At 41.1% G+C, this 26,956-nt stretch overlaps 2 protein-coding genes across 6 annotated transcripts in view; one reads left to right on the top strand and one right to left on the bottom strand.

Moving 5' to 3' along the window:
• The window catches only part of LOC122558372 (uncharacterized protein F13E9.13, mitochondrial), a 45,477-nt gene extending 29,694 nt beyond the window's left edge, over positions 1 to 15,783 (bottom strand). For 2 of the 3 annotated variants that reach the window (XR_015759946.1, XM_043706866.2), the window contains exons 1-4: positions 15,614 to 15,780; positions 15,449 to 15,531; positions 5,644 to 5,824; positions 4,243 to 4,393 (exon numbers count right to left, since the gene is read on the bottom strand). Coding sequence is in view for 2 of the 3 variants with exons in the window: in XM_043706866.2 (XP_043562801.1) it covers positions 4,243 to 4,393; positions 5,644 to 5,824; positions 15,449 to 15,531; positions 15,614 to 15,686 (488 nt within the window). In the remaining variant the exon portion in view is untranslated. Of the gene's footprint in view, positions 1 to 4,242; positions 4,394 to 5,643; positions 5,825 to 15,448; positions 15,532 to 15,613 lie in introns of all 3 variants that reach the window. The other variant, XM_043706870.2, reaches the window with a different exon arrangement.
• Positions 15,784 to 16,252: 469 nt separating this feature from the next.
• ccne1 (cyclin E1) lies at positions 16,253 to 26,874 on the top strand. 3 transcript variants are annotated; one of them, XM_087995865.1, is made up of 11 exons: positions 16,253 to 16,936; positions 17,077 to 17,161; positions 17,242 to 17,301; positions 20,199 to 20,365; positions 20,488 to 20,623; positions 22,956 to 23,102; positions 23,179 to 23,274; positions 23,495 to 23,629; positions 25,311 to 25,422; positions 25,498 to 25,655; positions 26,310 to 26,872. In XM_087995865.1, exons 1-11 carry the CDS (start codon positions 16,923 to 16,925, stop codon positions 26,451 to 26,453), a joined length of 1,254 nt encoding a protein of 417 aa, XP_087851991.1. In that variant the 5' UTR covers positions 16,253 to 16,922; the 3' UTR covers positions 26,454 to 26,872. The 3 variants fall into 3 exon arrangements, with proteins under 3 accessions (XP_087851991.1, XP_087851993.1, XP_087851992.1); XM_087995867.1 differs by lacking the exon at positions 17,077 to 17,161 and having other exon boundaries at positions 26,310 to 26,874; XM_087995866.1 differs by lacking the exon at positions 23,179 to 23,274 and having other exon boundaries at positions 26,310 to 26,873.
• The last annotated feature ends 82 nt before the right edge of the window (positions 26,875 to 26,956 follow it).

Here is a 26,956-nt window from a genome sequence, read left to right as displayed (position 1 = left end):
TTGAAAAAGATCTGGATTGTTTGTCAAGTCTCTCATCTTTTAGAATGAGCATGTTGGTTTCTGTTCTTCCACATGTAAATCCCAGAACTTTCTTCAAGTTACATTTTCAAGTGAACTTTAACAATTGGTGCCATGTTGGTCCAGATAATGCATTGAAGGTGTGAGGTACCCTGTGTGAGGTTGTCTGTGCCCCAATGTTCAGACTGATTCTAATCTAAGAAAGAGATTTACAGAATCTTACATTGATTCATGCAGTTTTTGAGCAAAATAAAATGTAATTCTGCAAGTACAAATTCACCCCACAAACTTGTGGGCGCGCGTGCGTGGGGGTTGGGGTATTGAGTGTGTGTATGTGTGAGAGTGTGAATGGAAAGGAGTATATGTCTGTAAGGGTGTGGGAGTGTATGTGTGAGCGTATGAGAGAAGATCTGGAAGAATGTATGGGTTTGAAGTCGTGTGTGTCTGTAGCAGTGTCTGTCAGAGTGTCTGTGTAGTGCAGTGGGGACACCTGGACTGTGACATGAACCTATGATCCTGATTGAGGCTATCCCTATGGGTACCGAACTTGGCTATCAGCTCAGCTCATGCCATTTTGCATTGTTGCCTGTCCCAAAGTCCGCCTTGGAGGATGGTCATCCGAAGGTCCGAGGTCAAATGTCCCACATTGCTAAAATGTTCTCCGACTGGGAGGGAACACTTGTCTGTTGATTGTTATGCGGTGTCCATTCATCTGTTGTCGTAGTTTCTGCTTGATCTCGCCAATGTACCATGCCTCAGGGCATCCATGCCTGCAGCATATGAGATGGACAATGTTGGCTGAGTCACATGAGTACCTGCCACATACATGGTGGGAGGTGTCCCCACATGTAATGGTCTAATGGTTGTATCTGTGTCAACACTCTGACACGTCTTTCAGCGTTTACCGTGACAAGGTTGTATGGTGTTGTCCTGAAAGCCGGGCAGTTTGCTGTTAACATTGATCTGTTTGAGGTTTGTGGTTGTTTAAAGGCAAGAAGTGAAGGCGTGGGGAAGGTCTTGGTGAGGTGCTCATCCTCATTGATAATATGTTGCAGGCGGTGAAGAACATGGCGTGGTTTTTCAGCTCCTGGGAAGTACTGGACAATGAAGGGTACCCTGCTGGTTGCAGCTTGTGTCTGTCTCCTGAGGAGGTCATTTCGGTTTCTCGCTGTGGCATGTCGGAACTGGCAGTCGATGAATTGAACATTGTACCCCGTTCTTGTGAGGGCATCTTGAGTACTTCCAAGTGCCTGAGACGTTCCATTCCTCATCTGAACAGATCCTGTGTGTGCATTGGGCTTGTCCATAGGGGTGGCTGTTTTAATGTTTCAGCTGGAAGCTGGAGAAGTGTAGCACAGTGAGGTTATCCATGGGTTTTCAGTAGACATGATTTGGAGATACCAGTGTTGGACTGGGGTGTACAAAGTTAAAAATCTCACAACACAGGTAGTCACTTGATGAAGGAGCGTCGCTCCAAAAGCGAGTGTGCTTCCAATTAAACCTGTTGGACTATAACCTGGTGTTGTGTGATTTTTAACTTTTCAGTAGAGTGAGAGTGCTGTACAGTACACACCACACAAAGACACTCCTACAGACCCATACACTCACGCAGACGCTCTCTCACTCTACAGCCGATCAGAGGCTAATAGCCGAGTTTGGTACCCATGAGGATGATCTCAACTGGGACCTTGGGTTCATGTCACACTACAGGTGACCCCACTGCATACCACACACACGCACAGACACATACTCCTATAGACCCTCTCTCATACGCTCTCACATACTTTCCCACATTCACACATGTGCCAGCTCACAGACTTATATCCCATTACACTCACACACATAACTCTCTCACAGACACTCATACACCACCCCGCTCCGTGTGTGCACACACAACACATACAAGTTTGTGTGGTGAATTTGTATTTTCAGATTTATATTTGATTTTGCTCAAAAACTGCATGAATCCAAGCAAGATTCTGTAACTCCCTTTTTTAGATTACAATCAGTCTGAACACTGGGGCATAGACAGCCCCAGACAGGGCACTTCACATCTTCAATGCATTATCTGGGCCAACATGGCACCTATTGTTAAAGTTCACTTGAAAATGTAACTTTAAGGAATTTCAGTTCTTTCATATCTAATCCCAGAAACCAACAAGCCCATTCTAAAAGACAAGATACTTAACAAACAATCCAGGCTTTTTCAATATATAATTTCAGTTACATCACACTGTAAATGTTTGCTATAAAATCTGTGTCCTATGATCTTATACTCCACAACCACCTGATGAAGGAGCAGCAGTCAGAAAGCTAGTGCTTCCAAATAAACCTGTTGGACTATAACCGAGTATAATTTTAAGGTGATTGGAGGAAGGTTTAGGGGAGATGTAAGAGGTTGGTTCTTTACACAGAGAGTGGTGGGTGCGTGGAAGGCACTACCAGCGGTGGTAGTAGAGTCAGATACATTTAGGCACCTGGATGATAGTAAAATGAAGGGTATGTAGGTTAGTTTGATCTTAGAGTGGGATAAAAGGTTGGCACAAAATCAAGGGCCAAAGGCCCTGTACTGTGCTGTTCTCTTCTATGTACTATTTTGGCTGAGCTATCTGCACATAATAGCCTTTCAACCTAAAAAAAATGAATTGCCTCAATGTATTTTTCTCCTGTAAATCCTAATCACTTCCCTTTAATCACAAGTGTTTCTCTTGGCTCTTACCAAGATGTACCATTTCACATCTGCATTAAATTTCATCTGCTAGTTATTCACCCATTCCACCAACTTTGTTAGGTCTACTTTGGGTTTATGATAAATAGTTTCACAATGTTTTAAAATTTTGTATCATCTGCTTATTTTGAAATTTTGCTCTGCACACCCATGTCTGAGTCATTCACATACACAGTACCCACAAAAATGGTCTTGGTACCAATCCTTGCAGAACTCTAATGTATGTATGTTTCCAGGCCAAAAACAAACTGTTTATCATTAGTTTCTGTTTTGAAACACTCAGCTAGTTTTGTATCCATACTATCGTTGCCCCTTTTGTTCCATAAGCTTCAACTTTGCTGACAACACTGTTATATAAAATTCTATCATAAACTTTGTAATAGCATTAGCTTAATCAAATAATGCTTTGAAATTAATCAAATATGATTTGCCTTTAAGAAATGATACAGCTTTACAATATTTATTACAATACCTATTCTGAGAGACTCATTAATTACATCATGATTATGTCTGAAAGCTTTCTCATCACAAAGGCTAGACTGACTGCCTTGTAATTTTTGGTTTCTTCTTGCCATTTTTTTGAACAAGGGTGCAACAGTTTCTATTTTCCAGTTCCATTGCATCAACTCTATATCTAAGGAGGACTGGAAGATTGTGATCAGGATCTCTTACTTCCCTGAGCATCCCATCTGATCTGGCAACTTAACTTGAATAGCCATTCTAATTCCTCTTTTCTAGCTATTAGTAACTTACATTTTAAAAAACTAATTTAATTGAATTTAAATAATTTAAATTTAAAGAATTGAAAATACCTGGGATAAAAAGAAATTACAAATATCAGGAGGGTTAACCCATTTCACATCAGATGAGACAGACCTTCAAAACAGAAAATATACAGAGCAGGAGATCGCCATTTGGTTAGCATATTGATAGTGGACAAAAAAAAAGCTAATCCAATTTCCAGCTCTAATTTTCACACTTCAAACATTTTCATTATTTTTAAATGTGATGTGTTTTTCCTGCTTCATCTACCCTTTAGAACACGGAGTTCCAGATCTGCACCACCTTTTGGGTGAAAAGATAGCTCCTCAACAATTATTTTAAATCTAAAAGCCCTGGATATTGCCTCTGTTTAAATTTCTCACAATTTTGTACAGCTTCATTAAATGCCACACATTCTCGTCTGTTCTAAAGAAAACAGCCCTGGTCTATCCAATTTTTCCTACTTGCTAAAATTTTCCATTCTTATCAACACACTTGGAAATCTTTTCAGCACTCTCTCTCATTTGACCACATCTTTCCTCTAATATGATGATCAGAACTATAAAAGGCTACTCCAACTGTAGCCTAACTAACTTTTAGAAACTTAAGCATTGCCTCCTTGCTGTTATAGTCCATGTCTTGTTACAAAGAGGAAACTATCTCACACACCTCTGTATGTCTGATATTAACCAATAAATTAAATAAACTTTAATAATTAGCACTTTTAGCAATACCTGTGTTTTTTTTTAACATCAGTAAAAATTTGAATGTGTTCAGCTCCTATTTGTTTGCGATATCTCAAAAGGTCACCAGCGCATGCATTTAAAAAACCTTCATCTGAAATTTGCGAGAACACAAAACCTTCAGCTCGAATAAAATCAGCATCTAGAAAAGATAATATGTATTTACAGTCATTAAGTTTGTTCTGAGGAGAGACATATTCTAAAACAAAAATATTACAGAATAGCTGAGTACAGCAATTATATTCATCCACATTGTTTTACTTCCTGTTGGTTTCAAACTTCTACCAAATAAATGGCATTTTAGAGTAAAGGGAAGACCTTTTAGAATGAGATAAGGAGAAACCTCGTCAGCCAGAACCAATGGAATTCATTGCCACAGAAGGCTGTGGAGGCAAGGTCATCCAGTGTATTTAAGACTGAGATAGATTCTTGATTGTCAAGCAGATCAAGGGTTACGGGCAGAAAGCAGGAGAATGGGTTGAGAAACCTCTCAGCCATGATTGAATGGTGGAGCAGACTCAATGGGTTGAATGGCCTAACCTCTGCTCCTACGTCTCATGGTCTCATTTTCTTTTCGATTCTATGTTCTTTAATACCTGATTGTCAGAGAAAGTTATGTCTGATTCTAGAACAAAGATGATGATTTATGGCTGGAATAGATTGCACATGGGTTTCCAAGATATTGACATATTTTACATGAGCTATAACTTCAGCATACAAATCTCAACGTGTGGAACAATATTACCTAAAACACAGAAAGCAGTTGTATCTGACATGTTAAGGTTTGACTTTGCTTATACAGGTTGTGCTGGTGCTGCTTTACTGCTATTTTTCTAATAAAAAGATATGCAAGCATGTCGGAAAAAATGTTCTTTTTACTCCTAAAGAAGGTCCATTTCATGGTTTTAGACTGTCTGCAAATTTTCCCAATTATCAAAACATTTTGCTCATGGCATTTTGAAACTGTTTCTCATGAGGTCTTTCTGAAGGCTTGACTGTGATCTCAGCAAGTGGAGGAATTCATGACATTTACATCATAGAAATAATTCCAATCTAGATTGGTTTCTTGGATATTTAAGACATCAGTAACTATTTGGATTCATCTCTACAACTGTCCTCAATCTCTAATTTGAAGATTATATTTGATCTTGACCACTCAGATACAACAGCCAAAGAAATTGACCATTAATCTTTTGAAATGAAGACTACTATATCAGAATTTCAAGATTCACAAGTATTTACCAAAGTACCTTGGTTACTCCTTGAAAGATAAAATAAGTAAAACTGAAGATTATCATTGTTGTATCTTATGCATCAACTTGTAAATTCTAGTATTCTGTTTCAGTACTCTCCTTATGGTTACAATGCAATTTTTTGCTCTGCTATACACACCTGCAGCAAGTGCAACAGCCAGTGCTTGCTGATTGGCTGCAGAAAGAATCTGAATACCCAGAGGAATATTGGGATACGAATTTCTCACAGTAGCACAGATAGTTGCCATGATGGCGGTTACTTCTGGACCAACAGTCATGCTGTAAGGAATATCGTGCATATTTTCCACAATCAATCCATCCTTTGGAGATCAAATACATCCAGAAAGATTAGGTGAATAATTATACTTATTGTAATATCTATTTCATATCAACTAATGTCATAATATTTTACTCAGCAAATCTCAAAAACTAGTTTTAAAAATGAAACTTTTTATTTACAGTGAACTTATTTGACTTAAAATAAATGGATCTGAAGAATGCAATTTCAGTTATTAAAATTATTTATAATTCTGCATCTCCATTTCTTCTTACAATTTTGTCTGCTTAGGTATATAGTAGCTGATTAGTAGATTTTAATATTGCAAGCCAAGTATGCATATTTATGCAAAGATATATTTCACAACTCCTTAAAATCCACTATGACCTAGATTTCAGTCATGTCTGCTTCAAATCTCAAAGTTTGGTCTGACTATGCCTTTATGAGGTTTCTTGTGATGTTGTTCTCGGTTAAAAAGGTGCAAATTAAGTATAATTTACTGGAAACACGCATTACTCAGAATCCTTACAGTGCAGATAGAGGCCACTTGGCCCATCGGTTCTGCACTGACCTTCTGAGCAGCATCCCACCCAAACCCTGTAACTGCATTTACATTTGCTAATCCACCTAGCCTGCACACGATAACATGGCTAATTCACCTAACTAGCACATCTTTGGACTGTGGGAGAAAACTGGAGCACCTGGCAGAAACTTATGCAAACTCCACATAATCACCAAGGTTGGAATTGATCCTGGGTGCCTGGCACTGTTAGGCAGAAGTGCTAACCACTGTGCCACCATGCTGCTCTGAGTACAGGAAAAGGAAATCAAGCAGCTTCTAGGACAATGTCTACAGTCCTTAACTTCTGTCCATCTTGTGGACCCCAAACATGCTATAAACCAGATTTGATGTCTTATCCCATATATATGGCAGTTAGACTGTTCAGTGTGCAAATTGAGGCCACTGCGAAGCAACCTGAATGTGTTGATTCTGATATTATATTCCACTGACCTAGATTTCGCTCAATCATAGAGTCATTGAGCCATACATCACGGAAACAGACCAGTCACTCCAACTAATCCATGGAGATTTCTTCATATTGGTGATCAATGTTCGCAGACTCTTAAGTGTATTCAATTCACAGGTGTTGCTAATTTCTCACCATTTGAAATGATTCAATTTTACTCTTTTCTTGGTCTAAAATGTGTGACTTCATTCTTCATAGTATTAAAATCCATTTGCCACAATTTGTCACACTCATTTCATCTATAAAACATCTTTTTGTAATGTTATACTTTTGTTTCCATAACATATATCTTCGTTCACCATAAACCTGAATTTATAGCACTCTATTGTGCGAGGTTATAGAGCCCCCAATTTAGAATCTGTAGGACACCACTAATTGCTTCCTCCCAATTCAAATATAAACCCTTTATCCCTACTCTGTCTTGTAACGTTTCACCAATTTCCTAACAACATCAATAATTTGTCTTCACTTCCACAAAATTAGTTTTAATTGAAAGTCTCTTATGTTGGATCTTATTAAACACATTCTGCAAGCTCACAAACTACACTTGAGGCCTAGTGATATCATCACTAAACTATTAATCCAGAGACCCATGTAATGATCTGGAGAGCTGTCTTTGAATCCCATGACAGCAGATGGTAGAATTTGAATTCAATAAAAATCTGGAATTCAGAATCCAATGATAACTGTGAATCCATTGTCAATTGCTGGAAAATGTGGTTGACTCTTAACTGCCCTCTGGGTAATGAAGGATGGGCAATAAATTCTGGTTTAGCCAGCAACAACACCCTCATCCTGTGAATTAATTAAACAAAAAACACCCAATAGGATCTACTATATTCAACTTACTCTAAAACCTGAATAAAGTTTATAAGACACAAGTCATCCTTTACAAATTCATGTTGAGTCTAAGTGCTCACTTCTCACTTTATCCTTAATAGGTGCCAATAATATTTTACCAACAATTGGTACGCTCACAAAAGTGGAGTTACATTTTCAATTTTCCACCTCAAATAGAAAATTTCGGAATCTCCAAAAATGATGGGTGATCTTTTTTAAAATCCCTACAGTGTGGAAGCAGGCCATTCAATCCATCAAGTCCACACCAACCCTCTGAAGAGCACCCCACCCAGATCCATCCCCCTACGTTATCCCTGTAACCCTGTATTTCGCATGGCTAATTCACCTAGCCTGCACATCCCTGCATGCCATGGAACAATTCAGCATGGCCAATCCACCTAACCGGCACATCATTGGATTGTGGGAGAAAGCCAGAGCACCTGAAAGAAACCCACACAGACATGGGAAGAATATGCAAGCTCCACACATTCTTGCCAAAAGGTGGAATTGAATCGGTATGCAGATATGGTCCATGGCGCTGTAAGGTAGCAATGCTAATCTTATCTGATCTGACTGGGGCTAAAGGATTATGGAATTATTTGATAGGGTAGACATAGAGAATGTATATCCACTTGTGAACAAAATGGAATTAGAGGCCAAAGGGGAAATTGACGAGTACATTATTTACTCAGAGTGATTAGAATGAAGAAATGAGTATAGCATCACTTAACGTGGTTATACATGAGGGAGGAAGAATAGAGGGATATACTAATCGGGTTAGATAAAAGATGTATGAAGGAGATTCATGCAGTATCAATACTGGCATGAACCTGTTGAGCCTGTGGTCTGTTCTGAGCTGCATATACACTGTAAAACTCCTTTAAATAGTCACAGAGATGTACAGCATGAAAACAGACCCTTCGGTCCAACCCGTTCATGCTGACCAGTATCCCAACTAATCTTGTCCCAATTCGCTCCTAGCCCCGATCACTCCAAACCCTTCCTATTCATATACCCATCCAAATTCCTTTTAAATGTTGCAATTGTACCAGCCTCCATCACTTCCTCTGGCAGCTCATTCCATACACATACCACCCTCTGTGTGAAAAGGTTGCCCCTTGGGTCTTTTATATATCTTTCCCCTCTCAACCTAAACCTATGCTCTCTAGTTCTGAAATCCCCAACCCCAGGGAAAAGACTTTGCCTACTTACCCTATCCATGCCCCTCATAATTTTGTAAACCTCTATAGGGTCACCCCTCACCCTCCAAAGCTCCAGGGAAAACAGACCCAGCCTATAGCTCAAATCCTCCAACCCTGGCAACATCCTTGTAAATCTTTTCCGAACCCTTTCAAGTTTCACAACATCTTTCCGATAGGAAGGAGACCAGAACTGCATGCAATATTCCAACAGTGGCCTAACCAATCTCCTGTACAGCCGCAATATGACTTCCCACCTCCCGTACTCAATACTCTGACCAATAAAAGAAAGCATACCAAACATCATCTTCACTATCCTATCTACCTGCGACTTCACTTTCAAGGAGCTATGAACCTGCACTCCAAGGTCTCTTTGTTCAGCAACACTCCAGAGGACCTGACCATTAAGTGTACAAGTCCTGCTAAGATTTGCTTTCCCAAAATGCAGCAACTCGCATTTATCTGAATTAAATTCCATCTGTCACTTCTCAGCCATTGGCCCATCTGGTCAAGATCCTGTTGTAATCTGAGGTAACCCTCTTCGCTGTCCACTACACTTCCAATTTTGGTGTCATCTGCAAACTTACTAACTGTACCTCTTATGCTCGCATCTAAATCATTTATGTAAATGACAAAAAGTAGAGGGCCCAGCACCGATCCTTGTGGCACTCCACTGGTCACAGGCCTCCAGTCTGAAAAACAACCCTCCAACACCACCCTCCGTCTTCTACCTTTGAGCCAGTTCTGTATCCAAATGGCTAGTTCTCTCTGTATTCTATGAGATCTAACCTTGCTAATCAGTCTCCCATGTGGACCCTTGTCGAACGCCTTATTGAAGTCCATATGGATCACACCTACCACTCTGTCTTCATCAACCCTCTTTGTTACTTCTTCAAAAAACTCAATCAAGTTTGTGAGACATGACTTCCCACGCACAATGCCATGTTGACAAATCAGTCCATGCCTTTCCAAATACATGTACATCCTGTCCCTCAGGATTCCCTCCAATAACTTGCCCACCACCGAGGTCAGGTTCATTGGTCTATAATTCCCTGGCTTGTCCTTACCACCCTTCTTAAACAGTGGCACCATGTTAGCCAACCTCCAGTCTTCCGGCACCTCACCTGTGACTATCGATGATACAAATATCTCAGCAAGAAGCCCAGCAATCACATCGCTAGCTTCCCACAGAGTTCTAGGGTACACCTGGGGATCTATCCACCTTTATGCGTTTCAAGACATCCAGCACTTCCTCCTCTGTAATATGGACATTTTGAAAGGTGTCACCATCTATATCCCTACAGTCTATATCTTCCATATCCTTTTCCACAGTAAATACTGATGCAAAATCATTTAGTATCTCCCCCATTTTCTGCAGGTCCAACAAAGGCCACCTTGCTGATCTTTGAGGGGCCTTATTCTCTCACTAGTTACCCTTTTGTCCTTAAATGTATTTGTAAAAACACTTTGGATTCTCCTTAATTCTGTTTACCAAAGCTATTTCATGTCCCTTTTTGCCCTCTTAAGTAAACTCCTACTGCCTTTATACTCTAAGGATTCACTCGATCTATCCAGCATTCCCTATACCACCAGCCTTTCCTTTCACCTTAACAGGAATATACTTTCTCTGGATTCTCATTATCTCACTTCTGAAGGCTTCCCATTTTCCAGCCTTCCCTTTACCTGTGAACACCTGCCCCCAATCAGCTTTCGAAAGTTCTTGCCTAATACCGTCAAAATTGGCTTTTCTCCAATTTAGAACTTCAATTTTTAGATCTGGTCTATCCTTTTCCATCACTATGTTAAATCTAATAGAATTATGGTCACTGGCCCCAAAGTGCTCCCCCAATGACACCTCAGTCACCTTCCCTGCCTTATTTTCCAAGAGTAGGTCACGTTTTGCACCTTCTCTAGTAGGTACTGAATCAGAAAATTGTCTTGTACACACTTAATAAATTCCTCTCCATCTAAACCCTTAACACTATGGCAGTCCCAGTCGATGTTTGGAAAGTTAAAATCCCCTACCATAACCACCCTATTATTCTGACAGATAGCTGAGATCGCCTTACAAGTTTGTTTCTCAATTTCCCTCTGACTATTAGGGGGTCTATAATACAATCCCAATAAGGTGATCATCCCTTTCTTATTTCTCAGTTCCCCCCAAATAACTTCCCTGGATATATTTCCGGGAATATCCTCTCTCAGCACAGCTGTAATGCTTTCCCTTATCATAAATACCACTTCCCCTCCTCTCTTGCCTCCCTTTCTATCCTTCCTGTAGCATTTGTATCCTGGAAGCTGCCAGTCCTGCCCATCCCTGAGCCATGTTTCTGTAATTGCTATGATAGCCCAGTCCCATGTTCCTAACAATGCCCGGAGTTCATCGGTCTTCCCTGTTAGGCCCCTTGCATTGAAATAAATGCAGTTTAATTTATTAGTTCTACCTTGTCCCTGCCTGCCCTGACTGTTTGACTCATTTCTGTTCTCAACTGTACCAGTCTCAGATTGACTTCTTTCCTCACTACCTCCCTGGGATCCACCCTGCCACCTTACTAGTTTAAACCTCCAGAGCAGCTCGAGCAAATTTCCCTGCCAGTATATTAGTCCCCTTCCAATTTAGGTGCAATCCGTCCTTCTTGTACAGGTCACTTCTACCCCAATAGAGATTCCAATGATCCAAAAATGTGAATCCTTCTCCCATACACCAGCTCCTCAGCCATGCATTCATCTGCTCTATCCTCCTATTCCTGCCCTCACTAGCTCGCAGCATTGGGAGTAATCCAGATATTACTACTCTCGAGGACCTCTTTTTAAATTCCTGCCTAACTCTCTGTAATCTCATTTCAGAATCTCAGTCTTTTCCCTTCCTGTGTCATTGGTTCCAATGTGCACAATTACCTCTTGCTGGCCTGTCTCCCTCCGTGAGAACATTCTGCACGCTTTCTGAGACATCCTTAATCCTAGTACCAGGGAAGCAACACACCATTCTGATTTTTCGCTGCTGGCCACAAAAACGTCTGTCTGTGCCTAGGACTAGAGAGTCCCCCGAACACAATTGATCGTCTCAATACCAGAAACTTGGCTGTTCTTGCTACGTACCCCAAGAATCCATCACCACCTACGTTTTCCAAAACAGCATACCTGTTTGAAATGGGTATAGCCATAAAAGACTCCTGCACTAGCTGCCCACCTGTCTTACCTTTCCTGGAGTTAACCAATCTATGTGACTGTATCTGAGACTTTCCCTCCCTTCCTATAACTGCCACCCATCACATACTATACTGTTGCTGTTGCAAATTCCTCATTGCTTCTAACTGTCTCTCCAACCGATCCATTTGATCTGATAAGATTCGCAACCAACAGTATTTATGGCAGGTATAATCTGCAGTAACCCTTAAGCTCTCTTTTAACTCCCACATCTGACAAGAAGCACAATACACTCTACTAAAGGCCATGTTTGCTCTTCACTATCTATAAACCCAGAAAATAACACTTTTATTCCTCTACAAACACTACCACAGGTTAAATTAATAGTTATGGCTTATAGTTTAAGCTTAATCAAGAGACATATCTTCAAAAGCATATAATGAAGAAAGAACCCACTCTACTCAATAATGCAGGCTTTCTGTAGGCCACACTTAAAACAACAATTCACTTATCTGATTCTGTGTGGTGAACTTCGCCCAACAGTTCCTCCAAGATCAGTTGTGAATTTCACCGTTTGTCAATTTTCCCAGATGCACTCCAATGTCCAGCGATACATGAATTCAAACAATAAAGGCAGTGTCCGTTTCTTTTCTTTCTCTCTCTCTCCTGCACTGACCTCACCATGTGCTTCCTTTGTCTATTCTTCTCCCTTTTAAAACTGCTGTTGTTTTGACTTTTTTTTCCACCACTAGGTCAAAGGGATTTGTCAATTTTTAATGAGTTTCAAACTTTAAATTACTATTTTATTTCAATGGAATATATTCAGACACATATCTCATATATATCAGTGTTCACGATGGACAACAATAGTAAGAGCAGAATAAGGTAATTCGGCCCACTGAGTCTGCTCCGCCATTCAATCACATCTGATATGTTTCCCAAATTCATTCTCTGTCCTTCTCCCTGTAACCTTTGATCCTCTTACTAATCAAGAGCACATCTCTCTGTCTTAAATATACTCAATGACTTAGCCTCCACAGCCTTCTGCAGCAATGTGTTCTACAGATTCACCGCCCTTTCTGGCTGAAGAAATTCCTCCTTATCTCAGTTCTAAAGGGTGGTCCCTTCACTCAGAGGCTGCATCCTTGGGTGCTAGCCTTTCCTACTACTCATAGAATCCCTACAGTACAAATAGAGACCATTCAAGCTCATCAGGTCTGCACTGACCTGCTGAAGAGCATCCTTTCCTTGGCTCAGTGGTTAGCACTGCTGCCTCACAGCGCCAGGGACCCAGGTTTGATTCCAGCCTTGGGTGACTATCTGTGTGGAGTTTGCACATTCTCCCAGTGTCTGCGTGGGTTTCCTCCGGGTGGTCCGGTTTCCTCCCACAGTCCAAAGGTGTGTAGGTTAGGTGAACTAGCCATGCTAAATTGCCCGTAGTGTTCAGTGCATTTGTCAGGGGTGAATGTACGGGACGGGGACTGGGTCTGGGTGGGTTGCCTTTGGAGGTTCAGTGTGGACTTGTTGGGCCGAAGGGCCTGTTTCCACACTGTAGGGAATCTAATCTAATCTAAATCTATAATCCCACAATTACTATATAGTTAATCCACCTAACATGCACATCCCTGAATGGCCAATCCACCAAACCTGCACATCTTTGGACTGAGGGAGGGAACTGGAGCAGTCAGAGGAAACTCACACACACACTGGCTGAACGTACCAACTCCACACAGACGGTTGTCCAAAGATGGAATTGAATCTGGATCCCTAGTGCTGTGAAGCAGTAATGCTAGCCACTGAACAAAATCCACTCTAACCAGGCCTCTCAGTATTCTGTAAATTTCAATGACAACACGACTCCCTCCTCCTCCCACCATCCTTCAAAACTCCATTGTTGAGAACCTCCTTTAGAGTCGTCCAATACTAGCACACCTTTCTTTAGGTATGGGATGCAAAACCATTTACAGTTTTCCAAATGCAGTCGGACCAGAGCCTGATATAGCCTCAGCATTACATCCCTGATGTATTCCAGCTCTCTCGAAATGAATCCCAACATTGCACTTGTCTTCCTAACTGCCAACAGAATCTGCATGTTAACCTTAAGAGAATCCGGAACAGAATTTAAGCTCCTCTTTGCTTCAAATTTCTGGAGCTTTTCTCCATTTAAAAAATAGCCTATGTGTCTATTCTTCCTACCAAAGAGTATATCTTCACATTTTCCCACATTGTATTCCATCTGCCATAACATTGCCCATTCTCCTAGCCTGTCCAAGTCCTGCTGCAGCCTCCCTGTTTCCTCAATATGATCTCCCACCATCTATCTTTGTATTATCTGCATGCTTGGCAACAATGCCATTAGTTCCTTCACCCATATAAATCTGCTCAGCAAGTTTTCATTTGTAATAGTAAAAGCATTTATTTTAACAAAAAGTATAGCTTTGCCAATTAGACATTTTCTTCCAACATAATTCTGACATTATAAAAACATTTTGCCAGAACTTATGTTGAGAGACAAAATGATGATGCTTGTTGCTGCCATCAAAGAAAGCTGTCCATAAAGATATAGCAAGCGTGAAGAAATTGATTTTTTTTTGACATTAAATTAATTTTGGAATCAGCTTCTGAGGATGATTCAATAAAAGCAATGCTACCATGTCTAGGAAGCAGCCAATAACAATGCAGAGTTCTCACTATCAGCAAACCAGGAAATACCAAGCAGGTTTTACCATTTATGTTTTATTAAATTATTGAAAGCAAAATAAATAAGATCCAGATGGGAGATCAAATAGAGGTTTTGTTTTTAAATTGCACTTTAAAAGCCTGTAGATTTTTAAAAATCATTGAATGAGAATAATGTTCCACAAATATAAATGAACCCAGAAAGTTTGTTCAGCACTGTTTAAAACTCAGTTCACCTCATTCAACTCTAACTTTTTTTCCAAGCTTTTTTACAGAAGGAATTATTAACAAAAAAGAATGCTGATTCAAACCAATTCAGATTACCAGTCATGATTCACTGACAGCAATGGACAACATCCCTAAGTTGTGAGAAGATACATATATACACACCCTTTCCGTAGCTCTATCATTTTAATCTTTACTTCGAGCCACTTTGCTCTGCTAACGGACCCGAAATTGAAGTCTCCGACAAAAGGTTTTTGCTTGCACTTCAAACCTCCTGATGTCTGAACTAAAACATTCCTGTTAGCAGGAGGCCTGTAGATGAACAGTTTTAACCCCTTTCTTTTTTCCCTTAATTGCAGTTAGGAACTTGAGTGATCAGCAATTAAGGATAATCGCAAAATACGTGAAGAGTTTGCAACACCATAAAATGGTTCTTAATAATATGTCAGTCCATCGTGACACAGCGACATAAATAAAACGACAACAGACAGTGTAGAGCTGAAGCCAGTTGGGGGATTAGGAGATAGGAGAAAAAAAATAGATACGTACGATTCCGGCACTGACGTACACCTCGACCTCTTCACAGGCCTTCCTGAATATCTGAGACACTGACCAGCTGCTGAGAGGAGTCCCTGAAAAGACAATGTCGACATTGACTCAGAGTGTCAGTCAGTCAGTGACTCACCGTGATCAGCGGCGGCACCGGACTCTCACCTGGCATCGCCCGCAGATGCACCATCCCCAACACAACACAACGAACCTGGCCCCACAGCTGCTGCAGCCTCATCACCACCGACACGGGCCTCTCTGACAGACAGTCAAGGCCAAGGGACGGCCCAAACCCCACACACACCTACCGACCGCCAAGCTCCAGGCCCGGCCTGGCCTTTGTTTACCTTCGGCCCACGTGCTGTACCCCCGCGTCATTGTCTCCGCCCACATCACGCTACGGTGGGCGGGACCCGAGGAATGGGGCGGAGTCGGGATCGGTCCGGCGCTGGATTGAATGGGCGCATCTGTCGAAGGAGGCGGAGACAAAGGGAAAGGTTTGGTGAAGGATTGACAGGGCGGGGCTAGAGAAGGGGGCGGAGACCTGGGACATGGCCGCAAACACCTGATGAAGTAGCAGCGTTCCGAATGCTAGTCCTTCCAATCTGTTCGACTATAAACTGGTGTTGTGTGATTTTTAACACCGGCATCTCCAAATTGAGACATGGGACGAAAGACTGGTGAAGGACTGAAAGAACCGTGCCAGAGAAGGGGTCGGGATACGGCCTGATGACGTCTTGTGTGGGTGGGGCCTATGCAGGGGCGGGGTTTGACGGATTTTTGTCCGTGCGAGGTTTTGAGGGAGATGGGCCTGAGGAGTGGGAGGAGGAACGTGCCCGAGAAAAGGAGCATGGGGCGTGGCCTGGTGACAACTTCCTCCGGCTGAGAACGCGCGCTCGACTCCCGCCAGCGATTTAAAGGGATCGGCGCAGGCGCAGTAAGGTGCGGCTACCCGGCTCTGTGGAGTGGAGCTGTATTAAGAGCGGGAGCCGGCTGAGGGCAAGGTGACTGGAGGGAAGCATCAGCAGGGCCGCCAAGCAAGAAGACAGGGGGCAATAAGACCCAAGAAACGGGATCCAGATCAGGGTCACCTGGTGGTAAGCACCAGCTGACTCCCTGCCAGCCCGGGCTGGTCGTAGCCACACTCTCCCGGTTGAAGAGCGGGCAGCGCGGGGTCCCGGCTTCGGCCATCTTCGGCTGTCCGCCGAGATCGGAGGCTGGCTTGGGGCTGAGTGCTATCCCGCTCATCCCCTCCTTTCCCAACACCAGTAATGTGACTGGGCCGGAGGACCTTGCACCACCACCACCGCCTCCCCATCCCCCTCTCTCCCCATCCCGCGCCCAAACCTGAGGCAACTCCTGCGAGTAAGCAGCAACAACCACTCCACTACCTCCAGAAGCGACAGCAACTTAATGCAGCCCTGATCCTCTTCCTTCTACAGGAGATCTTTAACCCGCACAACTAACTCCGAAGATGCCCAGAAAAAGGTACATTTTTAACTTGAGTTGAAGTAGGTGCGTGCTACTAGTTACAGTTCACGGTGGGTATCCCCAGAGGCCTAATCTATACAAGGAGTTTCGCCATAATTAGCAAATGTGTGTTCTTTTAAGCTATTATTTCTTTTTAGTGAATTAGTAGACCAATCAACAAAGACCGAAGAAACGAACAGGGATGTGCTGCGTACCCGAAAGCGAAAAGCAGACGTTGCCATTGTAAGTTTAACCGCAGATGAATATACCATTGTGCTTTAGCACGTTTTCTAAATTTGGTAATCGGTCTTTTCTGATCGTAGTGTTTGCAAGACTTGGATGAAGTTTCGGAAGGACAGTCTGCGAAACCATATGAAAAGGAGGTACTGTATATAGGGGTCTATAATTTTTAATTAACCAAGATTTTTACCATTGATACATAATTATTTTTAGCCAACTTTTCGTCTTAAATTATTTCGATTACAGTCACACTGTTGCCACTAACTGAATTGCAGTGTTCTACATACCTTATTCATGTATAATAAGGCTTTAGTAAAATACAATGTTTTGGACTCGGTCATTTTGGTTGCTTACTGTAAAGCCGATAATCCGAGTTATTGGAAACCACCATTCTGGTACATTTATTAGAAAATAATTTTTCTAACTACTTTCTTCCTCATTCCAACCAAAAAAAATCTAGGGTTTACTATCTTGCAGTACTGTACTAGTTAAGAGTATCTAGCAACCTGAGAAGTCTAATGTGGCATTACCAATAGATCTTGTGAAGGAGGTAGGCCATAAGATTAATGGACTGTAGCTTGTTTACCATAAATATCGGCCATCTGAGCAGAAATTTTAACATAGAACATAGAAGAATACAGCGCAGTACAGGCCCTTTGGCCCTCGATGTTGCGCCGATCCAAGCCCACCTAACCTATACTAACCCACTATCCTCCATATAACTATCCAATGCCCGCTTAAATGCCCATAAAGAGGGAGAGTCCACCACTGCTACTGGCAGGGCATTCCACGAACTTACGACTCGCTGAGTGAAGAACCTACCCCTAACTTCAGTCCTATATCTACCCCCCCTTAATTTAAAGCTATGCCCCCTTGTAATACCCGACTCCATACGCGGGAAAAGGTTCACGCTGTCAACCCTATCTAACCCCCTAATCATCTTGTACACCTCAATCAAGTCACCCCTAAACCTTCTTTTCTCTAATGAAAACAACCCCAAGTGTCTCAGTCTTTCCTCATACGATCTTCCTTCCATACCAGGCAACATCCTGGTAAACCTCCTCTGCACCCGTTCCAGTGCCTCCACATCCTTCCTATAGTATGGCGACCAAAACTGCACACAATATTCCAGATGCGGCCGCACCAGAGTCTTATACAACTGCATCATGACCTCAGGACTCCGGAACTCAATTCCTCTACCAATAAAAGCCAGTACGCCATATGCCTTCCTCACCGCACTATTTACCTGGGTGGCAACTTTCAGAGATCTGTGTACATGGACACCAAGATCCCTCTGCTCATCCACACTACCAAGTATCCGACCATTAGCCCAGTACCCCATCTTTTTGTTACTCTTCCCAAAGTGAATCACCTCACACTTAGCTACATTGAATTCCATTTGCCACCTTTCTGCCCAGCTCTGCAGCTTCTCTATATCCTGCTGTAACCTGCCACATCCTTCCTCACTGTCAACAACTCCTCCGACTTTCGTATCATCCGCAAACTTGCTCACCCAACCTTCTAACCCCTCTTCCAGGTCATTTATAAAAATGACAAACAGCAATGGTCCCAAAACAGATCCTTGCGGAACACCGCTAGTGACGGCACTCCATGAAGAAACTCTGCCATCAACTACTACCCTCTGTCTTCTTCCTTCCAGCCAATTCCTAATCCAAACCTCCAACTCACCCTCAATGCCATATCTCCGTATTTTCTGCAGTAGCCTACCATGGGGAACCTTATCAAACGCCTTACTAAAATCCATATATACCACATCTACCTCTTTCCCCTCATCAACCTCCTTCGTCATCTTTTCAAAGAATTCAATAAGGTTTGTGAGGCACGACCTGCCCTTCACAAAACCATGCTGACTATCCTTGATCACATTATTCCTATCCAGATGTGCATAAATCCTATCCCTTACAATTCTCTCTAAGACTTTGCCCACAACAGAAGTGAGACTCACCGGCCTATAGTTACTAGGGTTATCCCTACTCCCCTTTTTGAACAAGGGAACCACATTTGCTATCCTCCAGTCTTCTGGCACTACTCCAGTAGACAAAGAGGACATAAAAATCAAGGCCATGAAGAAACTCTGCCATCAACGACAGAATTTTGGTCTCAAAATTCTGAAATGTTTTGCCTCCTTTTGGATCTAGATAAATCTAGCACTTCCAAATCTGCTTAAATTACGCAATTTAAAACTTCATTCTGGAAAGCCACTGGTACAACGTTAGAAATAAATGTAAGCTGATAATAAATAGCAGTAGGTTGCTCGGTCCCTTGAGCCTACTCTGCTAATCAGGTTTATGACTGATCCAAATTCATGTCCACTTTCCTTCCCTTTACTCATAAAGCCTTGATTTTCCACGTGATGAAGAGTTGTAAATATATACAAGAACTCTAGTTTTCAACCTTCAGGAAATTCCTCATCTCAGTCTTAAATTGATCCCCTTTTCTATTCCTACCATCTTTCCAAGAGGTCAAATATCCCTTAATGTTAAATGCCCAGTTTTGATCTCCCTGCAATGGATGAAATATATTCATTTACCTCTTCGCTCATCAATGCATCTAATCTAATTCTGAACACTTCCTGCATCAAGTTACAAAGTCTTAACTTTATCAAATTTCCCTACACTTTTATGATTCCTTTGTGCAGTAACATTCACACTATTCCTTCAAAGTTACCAGAATGGCCTACATTTTAGTTGCCACTGGTCCTCTGTCTGACCAATAACCATCTCATTCTATCTAGCATTAGTTCATCTAAGTTCAGTTTTTGATTTCCCCTTCTCTAACTTTAAAGACACTCCAACATGGTTCCCACATTACCAGTCAACCTTGAATGATTACTTTTATGAGCTGAGTAGAACATGACAGTATTGGGATGTTGGCGTAGGATGTTAATTGAGGGGCACTAGCCAGTTCAACAGACTTTTGGACTGAGATTAGATCTGATTATTGCCACTATTTTTAAGCTGAATTCGGTCTGAAAACTGACATTCTAATAACTAATGTTTGCAAAATTGACTAATTGCAGGCTTACTGGAGATCTGTAGCCAACTGTATGAGTCCATACAGACCCCATTCAACAACATGCACAAATCCAGATGAGACGGTTACATCACGTTCTTCTAGTTATATGCAGTACAGGTTCAAAAATGTTTTAGCCACTCCAACTAGAGCTTCACCATTACCAATATTCTGGTAAGTATATTCACACATTAAATTTCCAGTGCCTTTGAGTAAGAAGCCATAAACACAATGCAAGAAAGAAGAGCTTTGTACAGGTCCAGTATGGTGACATTATCTTCTTAAATATCAAATAGCTGGGGAAATCATGAAGAAGTATGGAATATCCTTCTGAAGAAGGAGCAGGCTTACTTGAGGGACAAAGATGTTTTTCAAAAGCATCCACTCTTGCAACCTAAGATGAGGGCTATTCTTCTTGACTGGCTAATGGAGGTAAGGACTGCGTAAAGAATACTCAAATTCTTGCTGTGTGGATAATTTTTTAAGCAAGTATTGGAAATACTCCCCTGAAAGGTACACTTTCATGTAGTAACCTTTTTTTGGGATCAGGACCAAGTCCCACAGTGATCTGAAAATTGCTGGATCACAAGCTTGAACTGAATTTAAGGAATGTTGTACTTACAGAATTCAATTTAAAATGGCTATTCTTAATTACTTCGATCCAATCTTAAAAGGGAAAACTGCCTCATTCAAAAGTGGGTTCAAGCCCACTCAAAGCAACAGCACAAAGACTGACCATGGTGCACTATGTTAAACTATCTCATTGGATGAGAATAGTGTCATGATACGGTTTGAAAAGCATGGGTGTAAAGACCATAACTTGAACCTTGACCAACGTCACTAAAGCAGGTTACGTGGTCACTAAGCTAACTAAGTGACCTGTCTTCTATACATTCTGGACTCCCCACCCCAGGGAAGAGACTGTCTATTTACCTTAATGTCCCTCATGATTTTATAAGCCATTTTATAAAGGTCACCCCTCAGCCTCTGACCCTCCAGAGAAAACAGTCCCAGCCTATTCAACCTCTTCCTAAGCTCAAATCTTCCAACCTGGCAACATCCTTAAATCTTTTCTGAACATCCTCCTGATAGGAAGACAGCCAGAAATGCACACAATACTCCAACAGAGGCCAAACTAATGTCCTGTACAGCTGCAACATGATCTCCCAACTCCTGTATTCAATACTCTAGTTAGTTTTGCTCATGTTGGGTACAAAATACCATGCAAGGACTGCACAAAACACTATCTATAGGACAAACAGGAAGACAGCTAACAATCCGCAAACATGAACCTTAACTAGCCACGAAACGACACGACCAGCTATCCTTAGTAGCCACACACGCAGACAACAAGCAACATGAATTCGACTGGGACAATACTACTATCATAGGGCAAGCCAGACAGAGAACAGCCAGGGAATTCCTAGAGGCGTGGCATTTATCCATAAACTCCAACAAACACATCGACCTGGACCCAATATATCAACCACTACAGCGGACAGCTGAAACTGACAACTGGAAGCGGCAGGGACAGACCACTATAAACACCGGAGGAAACATCAAAGAAGCGCTTTGCAGGAGGCTCCCAAGCACTGATGATGTCGCCTAGCCAGGGGACGAAACGTTTGCAACAAAAACTTCCAGCTCGGCGAACAGAACCACAGCAACGAGCACCCGAGCTACAAATCTTCGCACAAACTTTTTTAACTAATTTTATTAAGAAAACCCAGAATTGTATGCAATATTTCACAAGTGGCTTCGTCAATGTCATGTATAGCCGCAACATGACCTCCCGACTCCTGTGTTCTATGCAGTGACCATTAAAGGCAAGCGTACCAAATGTCGTCTTCACTATCCTGTCTACCTGTGACTCCACTTTCAAGGAACTATGAACCTTAAGGTCTTTTGGCAACAATGCCAGGATCCTACCATTTACATGTTTAAGAATAGAATTCCTACAGTGTGGGGGGGAAAAAAGCCCTTTGGCCCAACCAGTCCACACTGACCCTCCCAAGAGTAACCCACCCAGACCCAATCCCCTACCCTATATTTACCTCTAACTAATGCACTTAACCTATATATCCCTACTGCACATAATATGGGAGGAAACGGGAGCACCTAAAGGAAACCTACTCAGACACGAGGTGAACCTGCAAATCCCACACAGTTGCCTAAGGTTGGAATAGAACTTGGTTCTCTAGTGCTATGAGGTAGCAGTGCTAACTACTAAGCCACCGTGCTGCCCAAGTCCTGTCCCGAATTGCCTTGCCAAAATGCAACACCTCATTTTTCTAAAGTAAACTTCAATTTTAATTAAAGTCCCAAAATAGTAGTGAGGGTATAATGTTGCTCTTTCCATAATCTTTCACATGATTGACCTGAATGTAATATTTATATGACCGATAAGTCCTTTACTGTCGAGCTGTTTTACGTTGAGGGGCAATACATTACCCTGGATCGGAGGTTTTGATTATAGCTTAAGGCTGTACTTGAATGTATGGTATTTGAATTCAGACTGTTCAAGTTCCAGTACCTCCTAGTTAAATATTACATTGGCTAAGCTACTGCTGTTTGAGACAAACAGCAAGTTTTCATGTTTTGAAGTGAAATTGAGACATCGACATGTCAAAGGCCACATTTGAGAAATCAATTCTGGATTTATTTTGTAGGAATGCTTCTCTACCTTCAATTTGTCTGAAACAATTTTTCCTTCGACTGTTGAAGTTTTCTGACCAGTTTAAAATTGACTTTCCCTATTTTAAAGGTTTGTGAAGTCTACAAGCTACATAGAGAGACACTTTATTTAGCCCAAGACTTTTTCGATAGATTTATGGCAACACAACAAAACATTGTGAAGACTCGATTACAGCTTATTGGTATATCAGCTTTATTTATCGCTGCAAAACTAGAGGTAAGGGGATAATTATGATGAAATCTTGTATTATTTCAAATGCAGTTTCAGTGCACTTAATGATGGCTTTTTGTAGGAAATCTACCCACCAAAGCTACACCAGTTTGCCTATGTTACTGATGGAGCTTGCACAGAAGAAGAAATCCTTAACATGGAACTTGTTGTTATGAAGGTACTTCATAAATAGAAATGTTAACATTCTACCTGATTTGATAAACTTGTTCTCTTTATAGTCTTAAAGTAAAATGTTTAGATGGGTTGAGAACCAGAAGGAGGCGGCGGCTTTAATAGGAGAATGTACCCTCTTCTGATTGCAAACATTTTATTGTAACAGACTTGAAACTAATTAGGTACAATTGTCAAATTGATCTGCTGTATTAATATTGTTCTAGGCTCTCAAGTGGAATTTGTGCCCGATAACAATTGTGTCTTGGCTCAACATCTACATGCAAATTGCATATTTGCAGGAAATGTATGAAATATTAATACCACAGTACCCACAAGAAATGTTTGTTCAAGTAATGGAGGTAAATTTCAGTTATCTTATTGCATTTAGCTATTTTGTCCCTCTAAACATTGCTGATCAGCAACTTAATTTGATAATGTAACTGGTTCCAATTCTAATTTAGTGATAATTATTTCTAGAATTGGACTAAAACAACCACAATGAACTTTGAGGCATTTTTTCCCTTAACTACAATCAAAACAGTGGGTTCAAGCACAAACCATCTGGGCTGACATTTTGGTGTTACCTTATTCCTATCCATAGTAATAAATTCTTACTACTGCTCAAGAAATTCTTGCTTTGTCCTACAGGTTGAGCCCATTCCCACACTGTTAAGCTGGTTTGTGATGCCCATTTGTCTTACAATAGTAATGATAACAATACACAAGACTGTCAATCCTGCTAGGAAATCACTGACAAAAATGGTTGCTTCCTTGTGCACACTCCAGTGACCAAAGTTTGTATTCCTGGTGTCTCTCCAACAGTCAGACAATAAGCACATGTACCTATTACATAAGATCTGTTCTTTGCAATGTCTTAAACTACAATCTGATCAAGTATCTATCTTTCCTCTGACAGAATATCTGAAAGTTTCACTAGCTCCAGCTCTGAACCTGAAATTCAGAATAGACATCTGCTATATAGCTGAGTCTCTGTCTATAAATACCCAATTACTATGGTCCAGATACACACACCAAAAATCTGTGGATGTTAGAAATCAAAAATTTGCTTGGTGGTTGGGGGGAGTGGGAAAGAATTCAGCTGGCCTGGAAGTATCTGTGGACAGAAAGCAGAATTAATGGCTTGGGTTCAGTGACCCTCCAGAATTAATTTACAGCTATGAAAAAGTTTGTTTGGTTGTGCACTGAGGATGAAGTGGGTGGAGGAGTAAATAAGTAGAGATAAGCCCAGAGAGAAATAGTTGGACAGAAAGGAATGGATCAAGGTCAGCCTGGATGATTCAATAGCTACTAATTAGAACCATTAGTAGTTGCCCACAGGATGGTTATCATACCAACCTGTGAGATAAGGGCTGGTGTGAGAGGATTGGGGTAAGGAGCTCAGGATAGTGTAAACTATTATAGTCCAGACCGCATGTACCATTATCTTACTCTAGTTTGTATCTAGTGTTCTTTATGTTGCAAGTTAGGTTAAAGTATGGAACGAAAATATTTGCTCCTTAGCTTGCATGAACATAGCACTTGAATGCATTAAATCATCAACACCTTCTATCTGTTAACTTCCCAACTTGTGCATTTTATTCATAATCATGGAGTCAATGACAAGCATTTCCGAATGCAGAAATAAACAACTTTTCTGATCTTTTGTAGAGTGTCACTGAAAATCAATAGTGTAAAAGCTTACTGTGAAGTGCATTGATGCCCAAGACATTTGGTATTTTTCTTTTCAATTTTTAACAAAAGGTATCATGTAGGGTAAGCATTTAGCGAAGTGTATATCTTCCCAGCGCCTCCACTGTACTATAGGCCAAAGATTGATTCTGTATAGAATTCAGGGCTTGGGGCACAATTCCATCCCTAGTTTCTTTCCAGTAGTCTTTGTTCGTCCAATCCCACTCATTTGAGCAAAGTGTTACACCCTGTGGTACAGTAATCTATTTTCCCCTCTTTGATTATCAACCTATTCTGTTTGAATTAAGCCAACCTTGTAATACTAATAGCCTTAACTACTCTTATCTGCAGCTATTGGATCTCTGTATCTTGGATTTCAGATGTTTGGAGTTCACATATGGAGTTACAGCAGCTTCAGCTCTGTATCACTTTTCTTCTTGTGAATTAGTTCACAAAGTCTCAGGTAGGGTGATCTTCAAACTAAATACAAATTTTAATTGCTGTTTATAATACAATTAATAACTTGTTTAATGCTTAGGATTTGAATGGAGTGAAATAGAAGGATGTGTGAAATGGATGGTTCCATTTGCTGTTGCCTTGAGAGAACTGGGAAGTATAACACTCAAAAATTTGAACGGTATCTGTCCAGAAGATTTGCACAACATACAGACACATTCTAACAGCTTATTATTACTGGTAAGATTAAATTTTCATGTGGTCATATGCAAAATTTATTAGTGAACCACTATTATCTTGGCTGCTTCCTTTGTAAACCTTTCTCCATGCACTAAGGATCGTAATTCCTGTCTATTTATTGTTCGTGGGGAATTAGACACAGCTTTTTGAAATCTTTTCCAAAAAAATTCAATTGTAGCTTAGATTGCTGAGACTCCTGGGGCCTTAGCTTTATCTTAAATGACCACTGATTTTGGGTTCATCTCGCCCTAACTGACTCTTTGAAACAATGAACATTACATAGTCAAAGCTTGTGACTTTAATATTTCAATCCTTTGAACAGCAGGATATTGTATACAGGATGTTTCTTTCTCCAACTGTCATTTAATTGTGCCACTGTTTTTTGAGAAGCTTTTTCCTTCAATACTGATTGTACTAAATATTCCAAAGCACTTCAGGTGATTTATGATTATGAATGTCTAAATGCAAATCAGTTAAGTTATTGAAACAATACAAGTCAGCAATGCCATTGACTGGAGTCATTCTGGTTAACATTTGCCTCCTGATGAACAGGTCTGAAACTGAAAGGGTCTTTCTCTGGAAAACTTATTGCTCTCCAAGTAAACTGAACAGACTGAATTTTTTTTTTTATTTTATTTTGTTTTTCTCTCTTAGGATAAAGCTCTCTCAACGCAGGCACTACTATTGGAACAGAGTAGATGTTCACCTGTACCTTCTGGAATTTTAACTCCTCCACAAAGCAGTAAGAAAAACAATACTTCGGGTCCTCATGAAGATCTCAAACACTTGCAACCCTGAAACAGATTATGGGTGAATTTCATTCACCTTTGAAGTCTGAATAAGAAAATGCTTTAAAATGAACAGAAGTTAAATGGATTTGACTCATGCATACTCTTGAAAGCAGAAGATGTCTAATTGCATTCTTTGTGGTGCCAGCATCTCAATTCTGGATGTTGGAACTCTCTATAACTTGGTTCTTAATACTGACCTTTTTTTTAAATTGGTGGACTTTTGCCAAGAACTCCAACCAAATAAAGGGTGCTTTTCAAGTAATCCTAATTGCTGCTAGGGAGGGTGGCTCGGGGAGGGGGGAATACAGTAAGTATTGACTGATGAAATTGTTTTATGTACTTAAAGCTGCTGTTTATTTTAAATAAAAGGTACCATCAGAATAGATGCCATCTGCAGCTGTATTCTTTGTGAATCAGTTCACTTCTAAACAGGTTGTTTTGAAAGTACGTATGTCATAGCTCTGCGGCAGGTGGGACTTGAACTTGGATCTTCTTCCTCAGGAGAAGGGA

Source organism: Chiloscyllium plagiosum, unplaced genomic scaffold (assembly GCF_037043375.1).
Source record: "Chiloscyllium plagiosum isolate Xiang-an unplaced genomic scaffold, Cpla_swu_hap1 HiC_scaffold_17, whole genome shotgun sequence".
In the NCBI taxonomy this organism is placed as follows: domain Eukaryota; kingdom Metazoa; phylum Chordata; class Chondrichthyes; order Orectolobiformes; family Hemiscylliidae; genus Chiloscyllium; species Chiloscyllium plagiosum.
Note: the sequence above shows the minus strand (reverse complement) of the source record. Positions and strands in the feature narration are given on the sequence as shown.

Bases quoted from the DNA above. Each gene is read 5' to 3' on its own strand.
- ccne1 (XM_087995865.1), top strand. The intron at 17,162-17,241 runs GTAAGTTTAACC...TTCTGATCGTAG, and splicing joins GAAAAGCAGACGTTGCCATT to TGTTTGCAAGACTTGGATGA. The intron at 23,275-23,494 runs GTACTTCATAAA...ATATTGTTCTAG, and splicing joins TGGAACTTGTTGTTATGAAG to GCTCTCAAGTGGAATTTGTG.